This window comes from Chanos chanos, chromosome 8 (genome assembly GCF_902362185.1).
Source record: "Chanos chanos chromosome 8, fChaCha1.1, whole genome shotgun sequence".
NCBI lineage: Eukaryota > Metazoa > Chordata > Actinopteri > Gonorynchiformes > Chanidae > Chanos > Chanos chanos.
Genome location: NC_044502.1, coordinates 15,726,571 through 15,749,154, shown reverse-complemented (window position 1 = coordinate 15,749,154; position 22,584 = coordinate 15,726,571). Strand labels below are relative to the sequence as shown.

General features: G+C 41.0%; 1 protein-coding gene across 1 annotated transcript; it reads right to left on the bottom strand.

The window, feature by feature from the left end:
* Positions 1–8,609: 8,609 nt before the first annotated feature.
* LOC115819348 (trace amine-associated receptor 4-like) lies at positions 8,610–9,641 on the bottom strand. The gene has a single exon (XM_030782913.1). The coding sequence runs from the start codon at positions 9,639–9,641 to the stop codon at positions 8,610–8,612; it is 1,032 nt and encodes a 343-aa protein (XP_030638773.1).
* Between the last annotated feature and the right edge of the window lie 12,943 nt (positions 9,642–22,584).

The window sequence follows — 22,584 nt, the reverse complement described above, 5'->3', positions numbered from 1 at the left end:
GGCGTCAAAGGTATAGGGTGACCAGATGCAAACAGACCAAATGGGGGACAAGTAGTAAGTTTGTGTGGGACAATGTGGGACATGTTACCAACACTGAGAGATAATGTCAAACTTAAATATAATGTCAGTCTAACTGAATAAGAAACACTTGTATACACTTGTACATGCATTGGCCATTACAGGCCCATCAAAGGCAACTGTACTTAAGCAAAGCAGCAGGCATCATACAGCTCAAGTCTTTCAAGTTAAACCCCTGACCAAATCCAACTATAAGAATAAATAAGGCTCAAAATAAAATATTACAAAAAATAAAACAATTTCAATGCAAATCTTTATATCAAACCAAAATCTCTATTGGATGAGCAGCATGGTCAGAAGGGATAAAAAGATCTTTTTCCTTTCTTTTTGACCATGATGTCAGCTCACAGCGTTTACCTTCATAGCTTTAAAGTTTTACTAAGTTTGGTTTTTGTGACGTAGTAAATGAATTCATCGGCCCCACAGCTGCACAGTTTGATTGACGGCTGCCACAGCCTCTTGATGAAGGCCCCAATGCTCTCCTCCCAGCCATTGGGTGAAAGCAAGGCTTTTAAAAAAACTCAGCTATGTTGCATCTTTACTGCTTTTGACGTAGCGCTATTAAATAGATTAGAAACTATGCCGCATGTGCCGGGCGGGTAAAAGAATGGATCCATTTATTTTATATGTGGGACATTATCTCAATATGAGGGACCCAGGACAAAGGGTACAGGAGTTTTTTTTTAAAAAAGTTTACAGGTTACAGGAGTTTTTGTTGTTGTTGTTGTTGTTCCTCGCTTGTTTGTTTGGAATGTTTCTCCTCAGTTCGAGGATGCACCTCGTTTTCAAACCACCCACTCAGAATCTAAGGTTGAGTCCTGTCCAGTCAGTTTTCTGTGCATGCATGGCGTAGAGTGACAGTAACCAATAGCATTGTGTGCAACTGCAGTGCGAAATTTGCTTTGGGGAAGGGGGTTACCTGTATGTGGGAGAAGCAAGTCACAGAAGGATTACAGAGGTTGTACTCCGTATTCTGTCAATAGTGTGCATTTTGAAGATGACTTGCCAAAGATCACTTGAGTTTTCGAACGGACAGCGGACAGCCCTTGCTGGGCTGGGCTTCGCGGGTTCTGCACTCGCATGGTTCAAGTCCTACCTGTCTGACCGTTCCTACCAGGTCTCTTGGATAATCCCGGCGCACGAGTAGCCTCTCCACTCTGCTGTCCATTCGAAAACTCAAGTGTTCTTTTGCAGGCCATCTTCAAAATGCACACTATTGACAGAATACGGAGTACAACTTCTATAATCCTTCTGTGACTTGCTTCTCCTACATACAGGTAACCCCTTTGTTGGAAAAATGAGAAGGCCTCTAAGATGAGAGAAGGCCTCTAAGATGGGAGAAGGCCTCTGTAAGTTGAAAGTTAACAGAAGAAGTCCTCGGCGTACAAAAAAAAGGGAAAATGCAAGGACAACAAAACATGAAGGCAAAATAAAAAGGGTAAAATCTAGGATAGTGATAAGAAAACATAAGCAATGGTTGGGATGCAGCTGCTTCAGCATCCGGTTTGCATGAGCTAGCCCAACGCCTGATAATTAACACCTGCATTAAGGGTAAAGTGTCTGGGGTGAAATTGGGGATATGGTTGGGTATTCGAGGTAAACTGAGGACACGGTTGAATATTATTTTTTATTTAACCAAATAAGGACACTCCGGAAATAATGGCGTATGGAATAACGAATTCTGGGGAAATTTCTGGAAGCAAATGGGTTGGACAATGCAAAATACCGATGATGTAAGGGGTGTTACCATACAACCGTGTTATGCGTTTATTGGTTACTTAGATTTAGCATGCAGGTAAAAATTCTAGATATAAGTGCATGAGTTTCTGTATTATATTTAGTCACTCCCTGGGACCTGACTCAGTTTGTTGTATTTTGATTCACTGTTGAATGCAATAAACTTACACTGCATCGGACTCCTGAAGACTTTGACTGCTTTTTGAAACTTAGACTATATTATTAAGGAAAAAGAAGAAGTAGGACTCTGAGTGTGGAGCAGGGACTCGGTCACATCTGGCCCTGACCGGGGAGTCTCTCCCACACCTTCCCCAAAGCAAATTTCGCGCTGCAGTTGCACACAATGCCATTGGTTACTGTCACTCTACGCCATGCAAGCACAGAACACTGATTGGACAGGACTCAACCTTAGATTCTAATCCGGTGGTTTGAAAACGGAGCGCGTCCTCGTACTGAGGAGAAACATTCCAAACAAACAAGCGAGGAACAACAACAACAACAACAAAAACTCCTGTGCTCTGTAAACTTAAAAAAAAAAAAAAAACTCCTGTATCCTTTGTCCCGCATCCCTCATACTGAGATAATGTCCCACATTTTCGCTGGTCCTTTGGTTTGTAACTGTCAGAAATAAAAAATATATGGATCCATTCTTTTACCCGCCCGGCACATGAGCCGCTTATGCCATTGCGGCATAGTTTCTACTTTATTTAATAGCGCTATGTCAAAAGCAGTAAAGATGCAACATAGCTGAGTTTTTTTAAAAGCCTTGCTTCCACCCAATGGCTGAGAGGAGCGCATTGAGGGCGGTCATCAAGAGGCTGTGGCAGCCGTCAATCAAACTGTGCAGCTGTGGGGCCGACAAACTTATTTGCCACGTCACAAAAACCAAACTTAGTGAAACTTTACAGATATGAAGGTAAACGCTGTCAGTCAACATCTTGGTCAAAAAGAAAGGAAAAAGATCTTTTTATCCCTTCTGACCATGCTACCCATCCAATAGAGATTTTGGCTTGATATAAAGATTTACACTGAAATTGTTTTATTTTATGTAATATTTTATTTTGAGCCTTATTTATTCTTATAGTTGGATTTGGTCAGGGGTTTAACTTGAAAGACTTGAGCTGTATGATGCCTGCTGCTTTGCTTAAGTACAGTTGCCCTTGATAGGCCTGTAATGGCCAATGCATGTTGAATGTCTATCAATACAAGTGTATGCAAGTGTTTCTTATTCAGTTAGACTGACATTATATCTAAGTTTTACGTTATTTCTCAGCATTGGTAACATGTCCCAAATTGTCCCACACAAACTTACTACTTGTCCCCCATTTGGTCTGTTTGCATCTGGTCACCCTATACCTTTGACCCCCAAGTAAAGGACAGTTGCATAACCATTAATGAACCTCTCCTTTAGACTTATTAGCATTTGAAAGGCCAAGCCATCAGCTAACAACTGTGGTCACGCAGATGCCTGAAAGCCTCCGTCTAACAGCTGTATACAGACATTTGCGGGAGTTTTCAGGTCCGGATAACAAAGTTCTGCGGGCATCCAAATACCTCTGGCAAACAGCAGGTTTGGCAGAAGTTTACTTTGTCCGGATATTTCCAAATACATCACTTTTCACGCAGTGCTGGTGGCCCAAGCTGTGAAGTGCAAATGTTCCCTTGCAAGCACCCCTAAGTGATTATTCACCATGGCAACTAAGGGCTCTAGGCAGACCCCCAAACTTGGTGTATATTCAGGAGTATTCCATGCCGTGTAACAGAGCTGCAAACTGCTGGATACAGCCGATCATCTGTGGAGTATCCGGGAATATACAGGAGTATTCCAGTCCAGATACACCTCTTTTCACGCAGTGTAGCTTATAGCGAATGTGCCTTGTTTCCACCTAAAGCACAATTTATTCAACATTAGATTCATTCTGTACCATTTGAATTTTGTTGTAATAAATGTGCACATTCGCATTTCTACTCTTGGAGTACATCGTAAATCATTTTCAAGTTACTGAATGTGGTGATCCAGGAATGTAGTTAGCTAGAAGTATTGAGTTTGAAGAGAATTATTGTACTTGCTAATTTAATGTTCTTATTTAATATATGTTAAGGCTAATGTCTAGGTTCAATGTTCAGAATGCTGAGCTATAAATACAGTTTTTTGGAATAATTGTAATTTCACTGGGTTCAGGTTCTGAAACAAGGTTATGGTTACAGCTAAGTGATATTAGTATAAAGTCTAATATTCACAGTGAACGGTTAACCAGAATTTCCCTATACCATTGGCATGACAGGTCCAAGCACTGATACTTGAAACACTCCAGTTGTTGCTTGATGTGCTTTGGACTACTCCATAACACCTTGTCGGATTTCCCTAAGAGGTTGTATTCAAGACACCTGAGTGCCATCCCCATGATGCCAAGGTCAAAGAGAATGGAGAAGAAGTATGGTGATTAACTGTATCAAAGGCTGCCGCCAGGTTCAGCAATGAGGACTGATGACTTGGAGGCTGCGTTGCTGCCTGCAGGATACCTTCCTAACAAGTGTGGGTGGGTACTCTCACCCAAGCACAGAATAACCCCAATGTCAATATAATAAACATATGAGAAACCACATCAGCTTCTGAATAGACAATCCCAGCTGATTAACAGAAATGTGGAAGAGTACACAATATAAACACTGTTTGGACATGGATAATACTGTGTGAGAATCATTCAGAATCCACTATTAACCATATCTGGAGAAATTAATCTTTTAAACCAGGGACATTGATCAAGAATTTGTCCTTTAGTCAAAAATGGATTTGGAAAATTTGAAGAGCTAAATAAATATTAGCTAAAGTGCTCTTAATGTCATTTGATGGGTTTCAGAGCAATTACAATATCCATTATAGATATGCATGGAGATGCTGTAATAATCTCACCTCCTCTTCCCTCAGGTCCATACAGCAATCAGTGTTGCTAGTCTGATCGCACTGATCATTCAGTTACCTGATGCACCTGCTTCTGTTCCCTTACTTACACTTTGCACATGTATTTTGTTTATTTATCATGGACTTTGGATTCGTAGAACTGCACCTGTGTCACATCCAAGGACATGTTATTTATTAAGATAACCTCTAAAAGTGCGTTGTCGCTTTATTTGCTTTACTGTCCTGTGCATTGTTGTGCTTCATTTGTTCTGCTGTCCTGTCCTGTTGCCATCCCCCTATTTCATTGTTGGCCTTCTAGTTGGTTGTGAGTCTGTACAAGCTTCTTTGTACATAGTATATTTTGATCAAAGCTTTGTTTCTTTTTTCTTGTCTTAGTTTTTGGAGGAAATATGGAGCTTAGGGTGCCATTTGTTTTCTTCCCCCTTATTAACTCTGTTTTTTGTTAGTGAGGGAGTTTGGGAGGTTCTTTGTCTTTTATATATATTTATTTTGGCATCGAGGTAAGATCGTTTTGAAATCTCAGTTAGCTGCTGTTTGTTTATTGTTTTGGCCTTGCCCCCTCCCGAAGCTATGTTTTGCCTCTTAACTTTGCTTTGTATTGATGAGTTTTCAAATAAAATTTCCTTTGTCAATCGAAACCGTCGTTTCTGTCAGTGCTTGGGTCAGGAGACAGGACTCCCACCTTAATCGTTATGCCCCAACCCTAGACTGGGACGTAACACCTGCCAATAAGTTAGTTCCATGCAGTACCCATGCATTGCTTTATTTTGGTCTGTAGAGCCAAAGACAAGCTTGAGTATAGTCATAGTTTATTACCTGTCTGTACTGCTCTATCTGAGCATCCCTGTGTCCTGTCAAGTATTCCAAGTCTGTTAGTCTGCTATTGAGCTCCTCTTGTGTGTTGCTGCTCCTTGTATCCTCATCTACCTTGTGTTCCATTAAACCTAAGTTAACTGCACATGCATCCAGTCTCTCACCCTTTTCATGACAGATACTTCATTACTGTTTCATGAAACTACTCAGTAACTGTGTCTGTCTAAAATGGAGAAGAATATCTCCAATAGCCAGAGAGAAAGGTAAATATCAGCTTTGCATAATATGATCTCCAGGTCTGCTGATTTCTCTGGTACTTAATTAAATGTTGTAAGTTACATCATAGAACTCAATTCTGGCCTTTGTTGTCTTCCAAAGAAAACATACATTTTGCATGCTTTCCCTTTGTGCTAATTTAACTATTGTATTTTTTTAGTTTCTCTTTTTGTTGCTGTGTCTCATGTCATGATTATACAATGTATTCAGACACTGTAGAATTTCTTTTATTCTTGGTTGACTCACTGAAAATAAATGTTGTAAAAAGAAAAAAATGGAAGCACAACTAATCAATGAGTGTGCATCACTGTATCATGCATACAGACAACCACAGTAGAGCTGTCACAAACTGCAAGGAGACTGGATGCAACCCTAGGCAGTTCTTTATTGAAATCCAAACGGCCAATAAATAGACAGCATCTGGTGCGCAGTACACTGGCTACTGGGACTTGGCAAGATCTATGCATAGGAAGCTCAATGGTGAGAACAGGGATAAACGGGAAACAAGGAAAGCTAAGGAACAAGGAAAAGGCTCAGTGCATACAGCCAGTGTAAGACTTTGGGTACAAAGGAAAACAGGGGTGTGTGTGTATGTGTATATATATATATATATATATATATATATATATATATATATATATATATATATATTTACAGTCTGACAATGAGGGAACAAACTAAGGACACGTGCACATAATGATTGTGGGACAAGGTCATTAGCCAGTCAGACCATAACAGTGAGCCCCCTCCTGGGGAAAACAGGACTCTCCAGAGGACTGGAGGAATGAGGAAATAAATTTGGAGGATTAAGGCAATGTTGGGGACCTCGGAGGAACTGGAGACAATACTAGAGACCATGGTGACATTGAAGACATCAAGACTGGAGGTGCTGGTGGCAGCTGGAGTGGAGCACTGGATGGTTGCAGCAGCTGAGGTGGAGAATAAGGCTGGGCAGGGCTGCAGGCAGAGCAGCCGGTGGGGCTGGAGGAGTAGGAGGCCTAGGTACAGCAGGTGGCAACCCAGGTGACAGGACTGGAGACCCACGTGGAGCAGGAAGCAGGAACAGAGGGTCTGGAGACTCAGGTAGTGCTGCAGGGCCTGGGGCTGGAGTCTTGGCAGTGACTGAAACCAGCACCAGAGCAGCAGCGTCAGTGGAGATGGGAACAGGAACCGAAGCTGGAGCAGAAGCCTCTATGGAGATAGGACCAGGGAAAGGAGAACCACAGGTGGCAATGTCTGCCAAAAATGACAGAAGAGGCAGGAGCCGAAGTCAGAGGTTGCTACTGCTGGTATTGGTGTCTCAGCAGTGATGGGAGTAGGGACTGCAGCTTCAGGGGCAACAGGAAATAGGAGTGGGGCCCCAGGGGCTGGTGCTTCAGAGGTGACATGAACCAACACAGGACCCTAAGCAACAACAGCAGCAGACACTGGTATTGTAACCTCAGAAGTGCCTGTATTTAGAGCCATGGATGCTGGTAGTGGCACAGAAAGAGGGACAGGAGCTTTTGAGGCTGGAGGAAAAGGGACAAGAACCTTCAGAGTTGTCATCTATTTGGTCGTGAGCAAGGTTGTCCCCAGTATCATAGAAGGACTTGAACTTCATAGGTGAAGAGTGAGGAATTTTCCCCTGGACCACTCAGCTGGGAGGCAGCAGGAGCAGACAGAGGGGCCTGGGAGGCTGCAGGAGTAGGCTTGGTTGCATTGAAAATGTGATGTGCAGGATGAGGCAACTTGTGGTACTTTTTGCTTGACTTCTTCCAAATCTTCATGGAGACTCTTCAGCCTCTGAAGGATTTGCTCCCTTGTAACTGGATCTGCATGGATTTGTACCTCACCAGCAGAGAAGGTGAAGTTCTGGAAGTTGCTTGCTATATCCATTTTGTGGCAAAATCTTCTGTCACAAACTACGAGGAGACTAGATGCAAGCGCAGGCAGCTCTTTATGAAAATCCAGATCATGGTCAACAAACTGGGTGGGTCTTGTACAGGATACACTGGCTACTGGGGCTAGGCAATATCAAAGTCAAGCGCAAGCTAAGTTCTATACACAGGAAGGCTAATGGTGAGAACAGGGCTAACAAATGGCTGAACAGAGTAAAAGGGCTAAACAGGGGATCAAGATCACCAAGGGTAAACAGAGGAACTGAGAAACAAGGAAAACTAGGACTAAGAAACAATGTGAATAAAGCTACATTTCATTTGTAGCACCGAGTAATTGTTCAAAGATAAACAATAATGTTATGAGATTGTGTTCTCATGAATAGATTGGTGGTTCACCATTATTAAAAGCAGCTGTACAGAATTCCTGGCCTCTGAGCATGCCTGGAGTGGAGTGACTCTGGTTTCAAGTAACCTAGGGGCAGAAAGGACTGAGGTTGCAAGATTAGCTCAGTCTTATTCTGATGCAAGATAGTCAGAGAATAAATCTGGGAGGTGGAAAAGCATGTCTTCTGTGTGGTCTTTAACATATAGTGCATCTCCTGTTAGGTCCTCAGTTTGTCTGTGTCAGTTCACATTTTAGTCTTTTTAATTTTCTCAGGACAGCCTTACTAGTAATATACTAACTTACAGTACAATCTATTGTATCTCTCTCAGTGACCTCTCCAAGTACCCTTCAGAGGCATACTTTAATAGAATATCATGTTTAAGTCTGTTTCTTTTGTTAGACTATTCCCGCCAGTTAATCAGTCTGTAATAATATATAGCACTTCTCCTAACAGACCCAGCAAATGTAAAATGGTATTTTAATTTCTATTTTTAATATAAAGATGATGAAACTTTTATCAAGTCACTAGAATATTTGAGGTTGTCTTGAAACCTAAAGTCTTTGCTAGAACAATTTTAAATGCCTTTCGAAAATGTGGATAGAAGAAAGCATAGATAACAGGGTTACATGTGGAGTTAAAGTAACCAAACCAAACAAGTGAATCAAAAACATTGACAGGTGTCATAAAGTTGATGAAAGGATCCATAACAGTGGTAATGAAAAAGGGCAACCAGCAGAGCAGAAACACTCCCATTACAATGGCCAGTGTTTTAGCAGCCTTCCTCTCTCTCTGCTCTGATGTTTGGTTCTTTAGCTCATGACAAGTCACTTTAGCCAGCCTGTCATTCATGACCCTGGCATGTTTTCTAGCAACGTGCAATATCTTGAAATACAATGAGATCATTATAGCAGCTGGAATGAAGAATGTGACTAGAGAAGCAGTAACCCCCCATTGTTTATTGCAAATTAAAGCACAGCTGCCCACACAAGGATGCACCAGGGAATCCAAACCTGCTGAAACTGCCTCTGAGAACACTACCCCAAAACTGAAAATAAATGAAAATAGCCAGATGATGCCAATACACAAAATCACCTTAAATGTTGTCACTTTTGTCCTGTATTGCAAAGGCTGACAAATAGCCCAATACCTGTCAACTGAAACCAAACATAGGTGCATTATGGAGGTTGAAGAAATCATCATGTCTAGACTGGAATGGACTTTACAGAAATGTTTCCCCAAATACCAACAGCCCTCAACTGATCTGACCATACTGAAAGGCATGATTATACAGCCTAATGAACAATCAACCATGGCCAGAGAGAGAATGATGACGTTTGTGGGACTGTGTAGCTGTCTGAAATGAGATATAGAGATAATGACCAGAAGGTTTCCACACACAGTCATTAGAATAGTGGTCAGCATAAATGCATACATGGCCACCCTTATGACAGATAGTCTGAGAGTTCGAGGACAGGAGCCTTGGAGGTGAGGAAAACAGAATAACATAGCGGCCATTTCACCAGTCTGATTCAGGTCTGTGTTCTCCATCAACACATTTGGAATGTTTCCTGCAAGAAGAATACATCATTATAAAATATATTGTGTGAAAGTAAAAAAGCAATATCTTACATCAAACTTCCTTGAGTAATTTTTGTCTTGGATAGAGGTGTGTTTCATTTTCTTAAAAACACTGTCAATTGTTATAGTTTCACAAGGAATATTTCATGAATAAACATAAATACTTCTTCCTACACACAGTCCTGATTGTATATGAGAGTTGTTTTACAGTGCATCTAAGCCCCAAGTGTGTAAAAACTGTAGGAAAATAACTGAGAAATTACAAATGCAATGTCTTCTCACAAACTTTTCCTCAATTCACCTTCTGAAAGAACATGGAGTATCCCATTAATTCATCCTACCAAGGTATACATTTATTCATAGCTTTACAGGAGATATATCCTTGTCTAATGGCTATATCTGTATTGATGACCTAAGTGTCTTTCCCCGTATTCTTTATATACTTGGAAATTTAGTGGGTGGAAACACCCACATTCTAAAAGAAAACATTCTCTACTACGTCAGTCTGAAATCCAGTGAGCTGGAACCATATCAGCTAAGGAAAGGGAATGCAGTCCAGTGGTTTAATTTTAAAGCAACAGTGATGAAAACTTACAAAGCTCAAATAAGACTCAAATAGTAACTGACAAAACACTGATTTCTGATACTGAGCCTTTTCTGTAAATTTTTGAACCTGTGCCTGTATTACCAATCATTATCAATTATCAATCATAGTGTGGTGTAAGTCAAAGCATATTTAGTCTGATCAGTACAACAAGAAAAACAGTCTCATCAGAGTTTCCATCAACCTTTGACCATATATATGTGTGTGTGTGTGTGTGTGTGTGTGTGTGTGTGTGTGTGTATATATATATATATATATTTATATATATGTTCTATCTCTTGTTTTAAAAGACCTGCATACATGAAACACATACATATAGTTAAGCTCTTTCCCTCTTTTATTATAGCTGAAAAACAACTCTACTTGATTCAGTTTCTTCTTCTGCTGTCCCTACTTCTGTCTCCCTGCCTTGGTGGGCATATTACACTCTCTGCCGTCTGGCCAGATTGTCCAATTAATGGTTTGTAAAAGTTAAAAGTAGTAAAATATAAATGCCCATTGGGCTCCTGCTCTGTGTGTACTCACAACTTTGCAGCCAAATACTACAACCTACTGTCCATTTTAGCTTTTACTTGGAGGTCCCCTAGTGTGCAGTATTCATTGGGTGGCATAGTTGGGTGGCACCTGTTACATTATAACTAGTTTTGACGGGAGACTCTGAGACACCTGACTTGCACTGGTATGAAAACTTTTGAATGTGGGTGGACCTCAGATGAACCCTGATCCACCATGAAATGCCATGGCCCAGTAACAGACACCTGTCTTATGGGAAGTGGAAGGTGAGGATTAACTCTATAGTTTGGATTCAGCCATGGGATGATAAACAGAAAAGCTTTGTTATTGGGGCATTAAATCAAGAGGTATGATGGGAGATTAATGATTTAGATGAGGCTCAAGGGAAAACCCCTGAGAATTGTTTCACTGAATTGAAAAGATAGCTGTATGGTAAAGATACCATGATCATCATAAGCTGTTTTAGCATAACAGCTTTCCTTTAGCATCTGTAGCATCTGTTTCCTTATGTCGTCATAATGCCTATGAATGTTCACACACAGATTTTTGGTGGGGTGGGTGGGGCAATTTTCACTTCATTTTCTATGAATTTGGCATATCTGGTCGGCCCTGCACTGGACTCTACGTCCTGTGCATATTCAAGTTTATTTGTATAGCACTTTTTACAGTTAAAAATTGTCTCAAAGCTGCTTTACAGAGATCAGTGCCTAAACCCTCAGTGAGCAGGCAAGCAAAAACTCTCTAATGAAGTGAACAGGAGGATGATACTTTGGAGGGAGCCAAGAATCAACAGGGGAAACCCAGCCTCCTCTGGCCAGCACATAGCACAGAGATATTTACAGGGTGACCAGATTCAATGGTCTATAAAATTATTCACAATAATCAATTTGACATGTGTCCTCCGATTACATGTGAACTCAACAACTGCTTCTTTTCACTTGTCTGTGTATAAGCATCTCCTCCTCCTCCTCAGGAATGCAGCATTTTGTAGGGGGCTCACAATCAACAATTGTCAATGAACAAAAGTCACTGCCCACAATTGATTTTAACACATCACCCAAATACCTAGATGGGACTGATTATCTTCAAATGCACAAGCTAGCAGGAAAGTATCGCTCTATGGCTCCAAAATGATGAGCTGATGGGCCATATCTGGATAATGAGCTGCCCAGACACTAAATTGTGATCTACCATCTGTAATTTGTGAGCTGTCATAAGCATGGAATTACTTGCTGAGATATAACCACTCTTACTCCTTCATGACTTGGTCAAACCTAGGAAGCATGGAAAGATGATGTGTTGTATATCAAACATAGAGACTAAAATCCCATTGTTCCATGCTATGTGTTTCTTTCCCAAATGCAGGAACCCCAGTAATGGACTTTATACACAAGTAATTACACACCGCAGCTTTCTCTTATATAATAGCAACTTCTGTGTTATGGACTGATTAACCAGTCCACAATTTTTTTTGTATCTAACTTACTGCAAAAATAACCAGACAGGTGAAGGATGGTACTAAGTTTTACTTAAGATTCTAATTCTGACTTGTGCTCATGCTAGGAGGTCTTTCACCACACAACTATCTAGAGCTCAAGTGTCAATCAAAATCTACAGAGGATAGAGCTGCACAGCAACGAAATTCAGTCCCCATCCTTGGATGAGCGACTGTGCGTCCGCCTTAAGTGTCTTCAAGATGTTTCAAAGTGGCAACACTTGACCACTGGGGTTGCTTAGGACAGTACTGCTTTGCATACCCAATGTGATTTTAAGGAGTCCCACTGTAACAGTATGTCTTATCGATAATGATCACAAATCGTATTACTGTTAATGAGGTTTAATAAAGAAAGAAAGTTACACATTCATCACTCGAAACTGTCAAAGATGCTATCCCTTAACTCACCTATTCATCTCAATCCGGATGTTGACATTTCTTCCGCTATCAAACAATGGTAGTTGTTGCTCTATGACTAAACTATTTACTATGTAGTCACGTCAGGTCCTACATTTCCCCCCTTTAACTAAGACCCTAAGTCAAGATAAAGTCATGGAATCTAGCAGTTAGTTTTCTTTCACAAACTGGTCATGGCTCAGTTGGTTGATCTTCTTGTTCCCTTGCTTCCAGCACATCTCCATGAGCAACTTCTTGTCTGTTCTTGAGGGTTCTGCTCTTCTTGTGGATCATGGTCAGGTGGTTGTGGAATGAACACCTCAGCATCCATTTCATCTCCAGAGGGCTTGTTGGTACAAAACAGTCTTCTTGAGTTCCAGAAGGTTCCATCTTGAAGCTGTAAGGTATATCTGCCATGTCGAGCGATGACCCTATAAGGGCCAGACAAACTGGTCTTCAGCTTGTGTCCTCTCAGTGTTCGCTTTACCCAGACACAATTTCCAACTTGCAGTGAGGAATCCTTCTTAATGTGGTTTCTTTTGTCATAGTACTTCTTTTGAGCACCCTGACATTTCTGTACTTCCTTTTGTAGCTTTGCATCATCAGGTGGTTTGTCAGCCATGAAGGGTGGACAGACTGTGTCCCACAGGACTCTCAAGGTCCTTCCAATCATGAGCTCTGCAGGTGTTTTCCCTGTCACCTTGTGAGGCGCTGACCTGTAGCTCAACAGTAGTGTTTTCAGTGCACCAGAGAACTGTTTTCCCTCTTGGAGCAGGACACAAAGACCATACTTCAGAACGTTGTTAAACCTTTCCACACCTGCATTGGCTAGTGGATGGTACAATAGTGTCTTCTGATGTATTATTCCTTTCTTCTCCAAGTAGCATGATAAGTCAGCTTGGAATTGTTGGCCGTTATCTGTCACTAGAACTTGAGGCTGGCCCCATCATGTGAACAGATCTGAAATCCATTAATCACTGTTGCAGTAGTCACACTGCTTGTGGCTAGGACTTGAGGTTGTTTGCTGTACAGATCTGTCACAACAATCAGATACTTCTGATGAGCTGGAGCTGCTTATAGTTCTCTAAAGACATCCACTTGTTTTTCACAAAGTTGGTGATGTTGTCGTCCATTTTAGGCCACCATACTTTCCTGCGAAGGAACTGTTTCATCTTCCTTGTTCCTGGATGTCCTACATGTGCTTGGGTGAGGACTCTGTGTCTGAGTGTGATTAGTACGATGGTACGGTCTCCTCTTCCAACATATGATGTTTTCCACCTGAAAAGTTCCGCTCGTACCATGTAGTATGGGCTGAGTAGTATGTCTTGGTGGATCTTTCCATCCTGTTTTCATGTAGTACAGCACTTCCCTTAGCACTGGATCTTGCAGTGTTTCTCTTGCAAGTTCTTCAGGAGTGATGGCTGCTTGAAGCTCATCAATGAAGGTCTGTTGTATGAAGAGCTCATCTTCTCCTTTGTCAAAGTAAGACTTCTCTGTACCATCATTTTGTGGCACAAGTCTCAAAAGGGTGTCAGCAACATTGTCGGACTTTCCTGGATGAAACCCTGTTTTGTACTTGTACTGGGAAAGCTGATCTGATCATCTGGAGATTCTCGTGGGCCGTCTTCCTGTTCCTGCATGTTAGGGAGTTAGGGAGCACACCTAAATAGTGGATGAACTGTTGGTCAATTATTGCTATGGTCTATTGAGGCAGCAATGGTCTAGAGGTTAGAGAACTGGAGAACTTCAATTCCCAGAACTTCAATTCCCAGGTCCGATGTCCATGGCTGTGTGCCCTTGGGCAAGGCACTTAACCTCAATGATCCCTGGGCGCAAGGAATGCTGCTCCTGCATCTGGTGTGTGTTTTCACTACCAGTGTGTTGAATAGGTTAAATGCAGAGGACAAATTCACTGTGCACTGTATGTATGTGTGATCGTTAATTTACATTGATGTTTCAGTTTGGTGAAGGCTTGGTCTTGTCTGGATGTCCATTTTCATTCTGTGTCCTGGCATAGCTAAAGTCTTGGGGGTTATGTTGTTGTGGCTTAATCCAGAATGAACGTCGAGTAGTAGTTTGTCATCCCTAAGAAGGTTTGTAGCTCTTTCACAGACTTTGGTGCTGGCATCTTCTCAATAGCAATCACATTGGACTGGCATGGCTTCATTTCAGCAGCACTCACATTGTAGCCAAGAAACTCGATTGTATCAGTGCTGAAGACACACTTCTCTCTGTTCAACATCATGTTGTACTTTGCAAGGCATGCGAACACTTCTTTCAGTCTTTCATTGTGTTCTTTTTTATCCTTTACGTGGACTGTGATATCGTCAAAGTAATGTGGCACTCCCTTCAGGCTGGTCAGCATGATGTCCATGATTTATAGAAAAGCACTGCAGACGCTGATCCGAAGAGTATGCATTTGTACTGGAACATACATGACGTGACCGGGCTCAGGGTGAGCAGAACTTGGTGATGTCCACTCCTTATGTCTAGTTTTGAGAAAACTGATGCTTCGGCAGACTCAGTAATCAGCTCGTCAGTCGAAGGAAGTGGGTGTCTTTCCACTATGATCGCCTTGTTGACTTCTCATAAGTCACAGCAAGTGTGAATTTCTCCTGAATTCTTCCTTGCAACTGTGATGTTCAAAACCCAACCTGGCACGTCAACTGATTCGATAATGTCCTCCTGTTGCAGTTGTTCCAGGTCCACTGCTACCTCTTCCCTGACAGACAATGGAATTCATCTCAGCAGCTGCACCACTGGCCAGGCATCTTCTCTCATTCTAGATGCATGTTCAACACCTCAATTTGAAACTTACCGGTCACGTTTCAATAACAGTCTATGTTACAAGCGCAAATATAATGTACACCTAGGTTGACAAAAGAATGACAACGACCTCAAATCAGTTTAACTATTTAATATTTTATTTTCTCCTTTTTTTTCATTGCGGCAGTCCCTTGCTGCCAACTTAAATTCAGACATGTCAAATGTGTCATTGCAGCTTGCAATGCGCATAAGCTGTGTCACTCTCTCTTCTTCCAGGCTATTTTGCCGTGAAAACACAAATGTCCTGTTTAAAGACAGCCCTCATTATAGCTACGTTTTGTATGAGCATTATTACCAGACATTTTGACCAGCAAGTTTTAATTTATCATTTTTTTAATAAATTTTACCAGGCAAAAGCCGGCAATTACCAGCTAACGCTAACCCTGGTGTACGATGGTTGGTCCAGATGTTAGTGTACATTGATTGTATCTGCCATATTTAAAAACCCATGTAAAACGTCACTTAAGCGTTCCTACTGGTGGTGCAAATGCAATCAGAAAAAAAGTCCTTGAAGGTATGTAGTTCTTGGGGGAGCTCCCCAGTGGGTAGTTCTTCTCAATGAGTCCCTACAGCTGTTCTGTCCGAAAGTACCTCTTGATGCAGGCGGATACAGGGAACCATGGAAAGGAGAGGAGGACAAGTATGTCTTTTGTTTGTTTTGGTTGACTGAAGACCAGGCTCACTACAATTGTTAAATAGCATGGCTTGTAGGCCCACCAGCAGAGAGTTACAGTAGTCCAGTCTTGAGATTACAACTGCATCGTCTAAGTCTCCTGATGTTGTATGGAGCGAATCTGCATGAGCAACATTTTGCCATGATATGGTAAGCGAAGGCTAGCTGATCATCTACCCCTACCCCTAGGTTTCTGTCACACTTTAATGAAAGTAATGATGATGAGCTGAGCTGAACAGCAATGTTATGTTGAGTCAAATGACTGGCTGGATGACAAAAACCCCCATCTTCAATAAGTTGAGCTAGAGGTGGCATTTCTTCATTTAGACTTTGATGTCTCTGAGGCTTGCAGAAACCCATGCTGAGATTGGTGTCCTCTGGAGGGAAGGACAGGTACGGCTGGGTGTCATCAGTGTAGCAATGGTAAGAGAAGCTGGTTGTTGCTGGATGAGCCCAGTGAGGTGGTGTATAGTGAAAAGATGAAAGTTGCAGGCAGTGCTCCTTCTGGCACTCCATGTGACGATCCAAATATTGTAAGTAGCTTACATGAGGAAATGCAGGAATTGTAATGTTATTTTTACATTTCTCCCAGCTGTTTCATTATTGCACATAGTCCCTTAATTTGTTTAGTGAATGTCTCACATGCACAGGTATTTCATGTTTTACCATAAACATTGTCAAAAAGCAGTTTTACATTATCCCATTAGGTCTGTTTGTCACACATTTAGAGGAGACATGTGTAGCGCGGTGAGGAAAATGTATTTTAAATACCTTAATGTTAATTAATTAGTAGATAATTTAGGGTTGATATAGTTCTTAGTTACTCACTGGAACTAGTCAATTCATTTTCATAAAGAGAATTCATGCATAAATAAGCAGTAAGTTTGGATTATGTATTTGTCTGGAAAATTCACTTGGGTCAGTACTGGAATTCTGGGATATGTAGTGCATGTGTGTATGTATATGTGTTTCAAATTCTGATTGATATTTGTTCTGATGTAGTGATTTCATATGTTGTGTGAATGTATAAAATGTAGTATTGTTATTTCAGTGTAAAAATATAGTTAATTATTCATAGAGTTAATACCCATGACGTCAGAGGTCAAGGGAATAAAGTGAGAGAAAGAGAGCAGGAGAACGACTACGAGAGAGAGCCTGAGTTTTGTATGTTGGTGAAGTATAAATATATAACGTGAACAACGTTGTAATTCCCGAATACTGCCTTTTAGTTTTTAGGGTACTCGAAAAGAATACCCATAGAGAGCTAGATAGTGGTATAGTGTTTCTTTGTTGTTGGTAAGAATTATTAAGTCGACGGAGCCGTGGCAGTTAGCTAAACCTGTTAAGGATTGCTACGGAGGACTCCTGCTGCTGTAACAAAGGACTTTGAGTAACATCTTCAGTTTCCAGCAGCAACCAATTGCGCAAGCAGTCACTCGCTATTGGTTATCCTTCTCCATTAGATGCGCCAATCACAGCCGCACTAGTCTCCATAAATACTGCCACAAAGCCGCCGTCTTTGTCGGCGCGAATTTCAAAAGGAGAAGACTTGTGGGGAGACTGTGATTGTGCGTACACTTTCGGAGAAACTGCTGTGGTTTTCATCGTGGAGTACTGCTGTATTCTGCATTCATCATATCTTTGTGTGCGTTCGGATACCAGTAAGTAAACTCTGCATTGGTAAAAAATATGCGCGCTTTGAGTTTACTTTGTATCCGATCGTTCGGTGGTCATGCCCGCCATTATGTAGTTAAGTTTGTAAGATCCTTTGTTCTCGTAATGGCGGCATGTATCGGTTTGTTTGTATGTTTGCTGTGTTTTCAGTCGTTTCAGTACGTAGTATTAGCTTTTACCATGTCTTATGTCGGTAGATGTAGCGTATTGCGAGTAATACATGCTTTATAATGCGGGTATTATGTCTGTCGGTATTCGCAGTAATGTATGTTCGGTTTACTCGCTATGTAGACGCCAGTTTGCCGTAGGCATGTGTATTTTCGTTCCGAGTGTAATACTGCGTTCTCTGTCTTGAGCTGTATGTATGTACTTGGTTGTGTATCTAATTTGGTGCTATTATCTGTTGTTACAGAACCACACACACACACACAAAGCACCATACACAGGAACACACAAAGTACCACACCATTACAAACACAGCAATACATACACCCCCACTTCACAGCCTTGTATACACGGTGATTGTATACATACCACCCATTCACACATCCTCTGTACCTTCCATTTTTATTTAAATAAAACCCATTAAAGAAACATCTTGTGTTGCATTCTAACTGGATGCGCCACAGTGGCCACACACTTCCTGTGAACCATACAGTCCTTCACACACATCACAACAGCTGCTACTCGCAGAAAGACTGCATCGGGATTTTGGATCTTTGCGGGATTTTGGTGCTTGTCGTTCTTGTTGCGTGGGACATGCAGACCGGTAAACCACTCGAGACCGTGCTAGAATAAGGCACTGCGTGTGTTTTTTTCCTTTTTGCTCGTTACCGAGTGAAGCGGTCATTTTGTGCTGGGCCACAACGAACTCGAGCAACGTCTCAGGCCTGCAACAGTTTTGTTTAGTGTTATTCATTTGCCGGCTTAGGTCTAATTGGTGTGAGTGTGTGTGGGTCAGCAGAGTGTGAATGTGTTAATGAATGGTATGCCCATGTAGTGTGTTATTGTAAAATGTTATTAGATGTGATCATTTGACGAAGTTTATTGATATGGTATTGACGAATACTTGTTTATTACTGAGTGGATTTTTGTTTAAAAGTTCTGTAATACAAAATTTGGATGCTTGTTATTGAATTTTTTGGTTGGGTTAACATATACTATCTCAAATAAGTAAATTCTTTTGCTTTTAAATTTAAATTATCCTGTTTCTGGATTTATTGTTAGGGTAAGTGTGGAACAAGGGTTTGGGTTAAAAAGTTATCATTCTATGCTGATATTTTATATGTTCATAGTAATCGATACTTTCTTATTCACATATCGACGTCTGGAATATTGTGGTTTGTTATATACTAATAGACAAAAAAAGTGACAAATTAATTTGTAGGGTTAATAAAAGAACCCAGGACGCCCTTTTAGCATCAGGCATATGATCTAGGGGCGCTACACATGATTTGTGTTTTTATTTTTAAACTCTGAGAATTTACTTCTATAAAACAAAGCTGAACGGTAACTGTAACTACCACTATGTGTTTTAATCCCCTCCAGCCACAGGCCCACGAAGTAATCGAGGTCTGGACTAATCAGCCTCCCTCTTGCCAAGCAGAAAATAATGTGAAAAATAAAAAAAAAGAAGACCCCACGCATGCTGCCCTGTTAGGTCCTGTCACCGTTTCTAGATGTAAGCGATGCTGAAGTTTGTGCACCCAACCCAGGACTATGTGTTCAGCTAGTGCACTTCTTTTTTCTTCCTGGCACCATTTCAGATTCCTGTGATTGATACTCACTGCGTGAAAAGTGGTGTATTCGGAAATATCCGGACAAAGTATACTTCCGTTAAACCTGCTGTTTGCCGGAGGTATTTAGATGCCCGCAGAACTTTGTTATGCAGACCTGAAAACTCCCGCAAATGTCAGAATACAGCTATTAGACGGAGGTTTTCAGGCATCCACGTGACCACTGTGACAGAGGGCTCTGTCTCAGGCCGCGAGCGGCGCCTTTCCCCCCCCAAACCAACCACTTTTCCATAGTTGTACTTTGTTCGTTCGTGTTTGTGTCCTGTTACGTGTACGTCATTCATACATATCTATAATACACCCATTCTAATCACATATTGCGTTAGCTTCGAGGGTGCACACTCGAAGCATGCAGCAGGTTATCCAGTTCCATACACACAAACATTTTCAATTCACGTTCCAATCTTACAGTTTAAAACACCCTACAAACACCTCCAATTACACCTAAATGTTTGTTAGCGTCTTTACTGTTTGTTTTACCGTTAGCATCTTTATCAGGTTACACACGTACACAATTACCCAGATAAATGTTTGTCCCGTCTTTATTATACATGTCGCTTGGTTTGCATATTTGGGTAACACTTTATTTTAAGGTTCACATGTTAGCCATTAACACATGACTAATAAATGCCTGTATTAGTGTCCAATAAGGTATGTGTTAAGCATCATTAATCATTTATTAGGTGTGTATTTATTGATTTCTTACCCTTAACAAATAAGCCCTTTATTCTTGATATATCCTTAATAACAGGCTAATAGGTCTCAATCTCAACTTACTGATACTTAGTAAGTATCAGAGCAGACCATTTATAGGCTCCTAATATACTGTCTGAATATGTTACTTATAGTGCCAGAGTAAGTGTAAAATAAGTATTCATATTGACAAACTTCATTGCTATATTTCATTGCGCAGGCTGCTGTAGGCTACAGCCCTTTACATCCAGGAGATGGGTTCCCTGTTCTAAAGTGGAAATTGGTTCAGTGGCAACAAGCACAGTACTATCATTAATGCCTATGAATTATGTCATTATTGATCCAGCACAGGTTCCCTATTCTAAAGTCAGGACTTACTTCCCCCTTACAAGAATGACATGATGAAAACTCATATACAGTAGACATTAATAAACAGCCAATATCTCAGTACTACCTAAGAACAGGTTCCCTGTTCTAAAGTAAAGGTTGTTTTCTAATTACAATAATAGAAAGATCAAATCAGTTATTGGAAATTCTGAAATGTTTAATAGAAAACATTAACAAGACAGTATTTGATAACATTCATGTGCTCATAATAACTTTGTAGCCAAAAGGTGGCCACACAAACACACAAAAATGGCAGCTTCCATGGTCAACTGCATGATAATAACAGTTTTGGACTTAACATTGCAGGGAAATCAGTTCTTCAAAACAACATAACAAACCTGTCTCTGTCTCAGCTACCAGTGTATTCAGATTGTTATGACACTGAACTATAACTTCATTTAAACACAGGGATCTTTCTTGAAAACCGTAAGCTTCCGACAGCCTGGGAGGTATTCTTAAAATACAGGACAGTATGATTGTCACAGATATATTTCATCACTTCACAGAGGGTATTTTTTTTTAATGTCATGTATGAGCATAGCAAGAGGGCCATCTCTATGTCTCATTCCCCGCCAGTATGTCCATACGATCACATCCAGATGATCTTTCAGCATATTCTCGGATCTGTTTCCTCTCAGTCTCCAAATGGAAGCTTTGCAGAGTCCCCAGAATCTTTCAATATTTTGAGTGTGTGCTCCAGTGTCAGGGTCAACAAAGAACTCCTCATGGTTGACACTCACGTGATTGTAGCCAGCATCATTCAGGCATCTATAGGCTGTCCATCCATCTGAAATAACAGTGGCTCCATGTTTAATGTACTTCTGTACAATAGGCATGAGTTGCTGAGTTGAACGACGTCTTACAACCCTCAGAATAGGTCTTCTCTTTTCCTCCCTGACACCAAGCATCCCAAATACCCATGAGGCGCGGCTGCAGTGTCGTCCCCTGTTATACTATTTATAAAAAAAATCAATGCCCAATTAAAATGGACTCATGGAAGAAATGGAACTCAAAAACCTTTGATTTAACTCAATTAATCAGACTGAACAAATGACATCACTATACCTTTCGCTTATGGCCAAATTTACTTTCATCAATCAACACAATTTCCTGTCTTCTGCCAAGTCTCTGGTCACCCCTTCGTCTTACTCTTTTCATTGCAGCCTTGCAAACGCTACGCAGCCGATATGCAAGCTTTGTCAATGTAGTGGAGCTTCCAGTAATGCCCTCTTGCAGCATATCTACTTGTCGCAGACGGAGACCCTGAGCAAACCTAAGAAACACAGCACGCATTCGACTCCATTACATACAAAAATTCAATTCAATTTTCCAGTGAAACCTACTCAGGTCTTTTGCTTATACTGCCATTAGGCAAAAATACGGATGATCTAAAACAACTAAGTTGTCACTCACCTGTAAATAAAGTGCATCCACGCCTGCAGACTAATGTGGGACTGAGCAAATAATGAACCACTGCGGATGCTCCTGCTGAAACATTTCTTGTGGCAAGCATCACGGCATACCCTAAGGAGTACAAATCGTAAAACTATGAAATTATGCATGTGTGATGCCACAGTTAAGCTGTATGTCACAGGGCAAATGTTTTTATGTGCTTAATCTGAACTGAATTGTCATCAGCACAAAATCTCAGGCATTTTTACACGTTCCTTTATGTAACTGATGAATTTGGGTCCATTGTTTGTAAATGTTCAATTCCAGAATATAATGTCCTAATTTATCTTAGCTAGTGTTACCATTGTATTTTTACAGTAACATTTGACTACATTAGTCACAAAAGTTAGCAAAACAGCTAAATATCCTGGGCTCTCAAAAAGCTCAATACAACAATAAGGCAG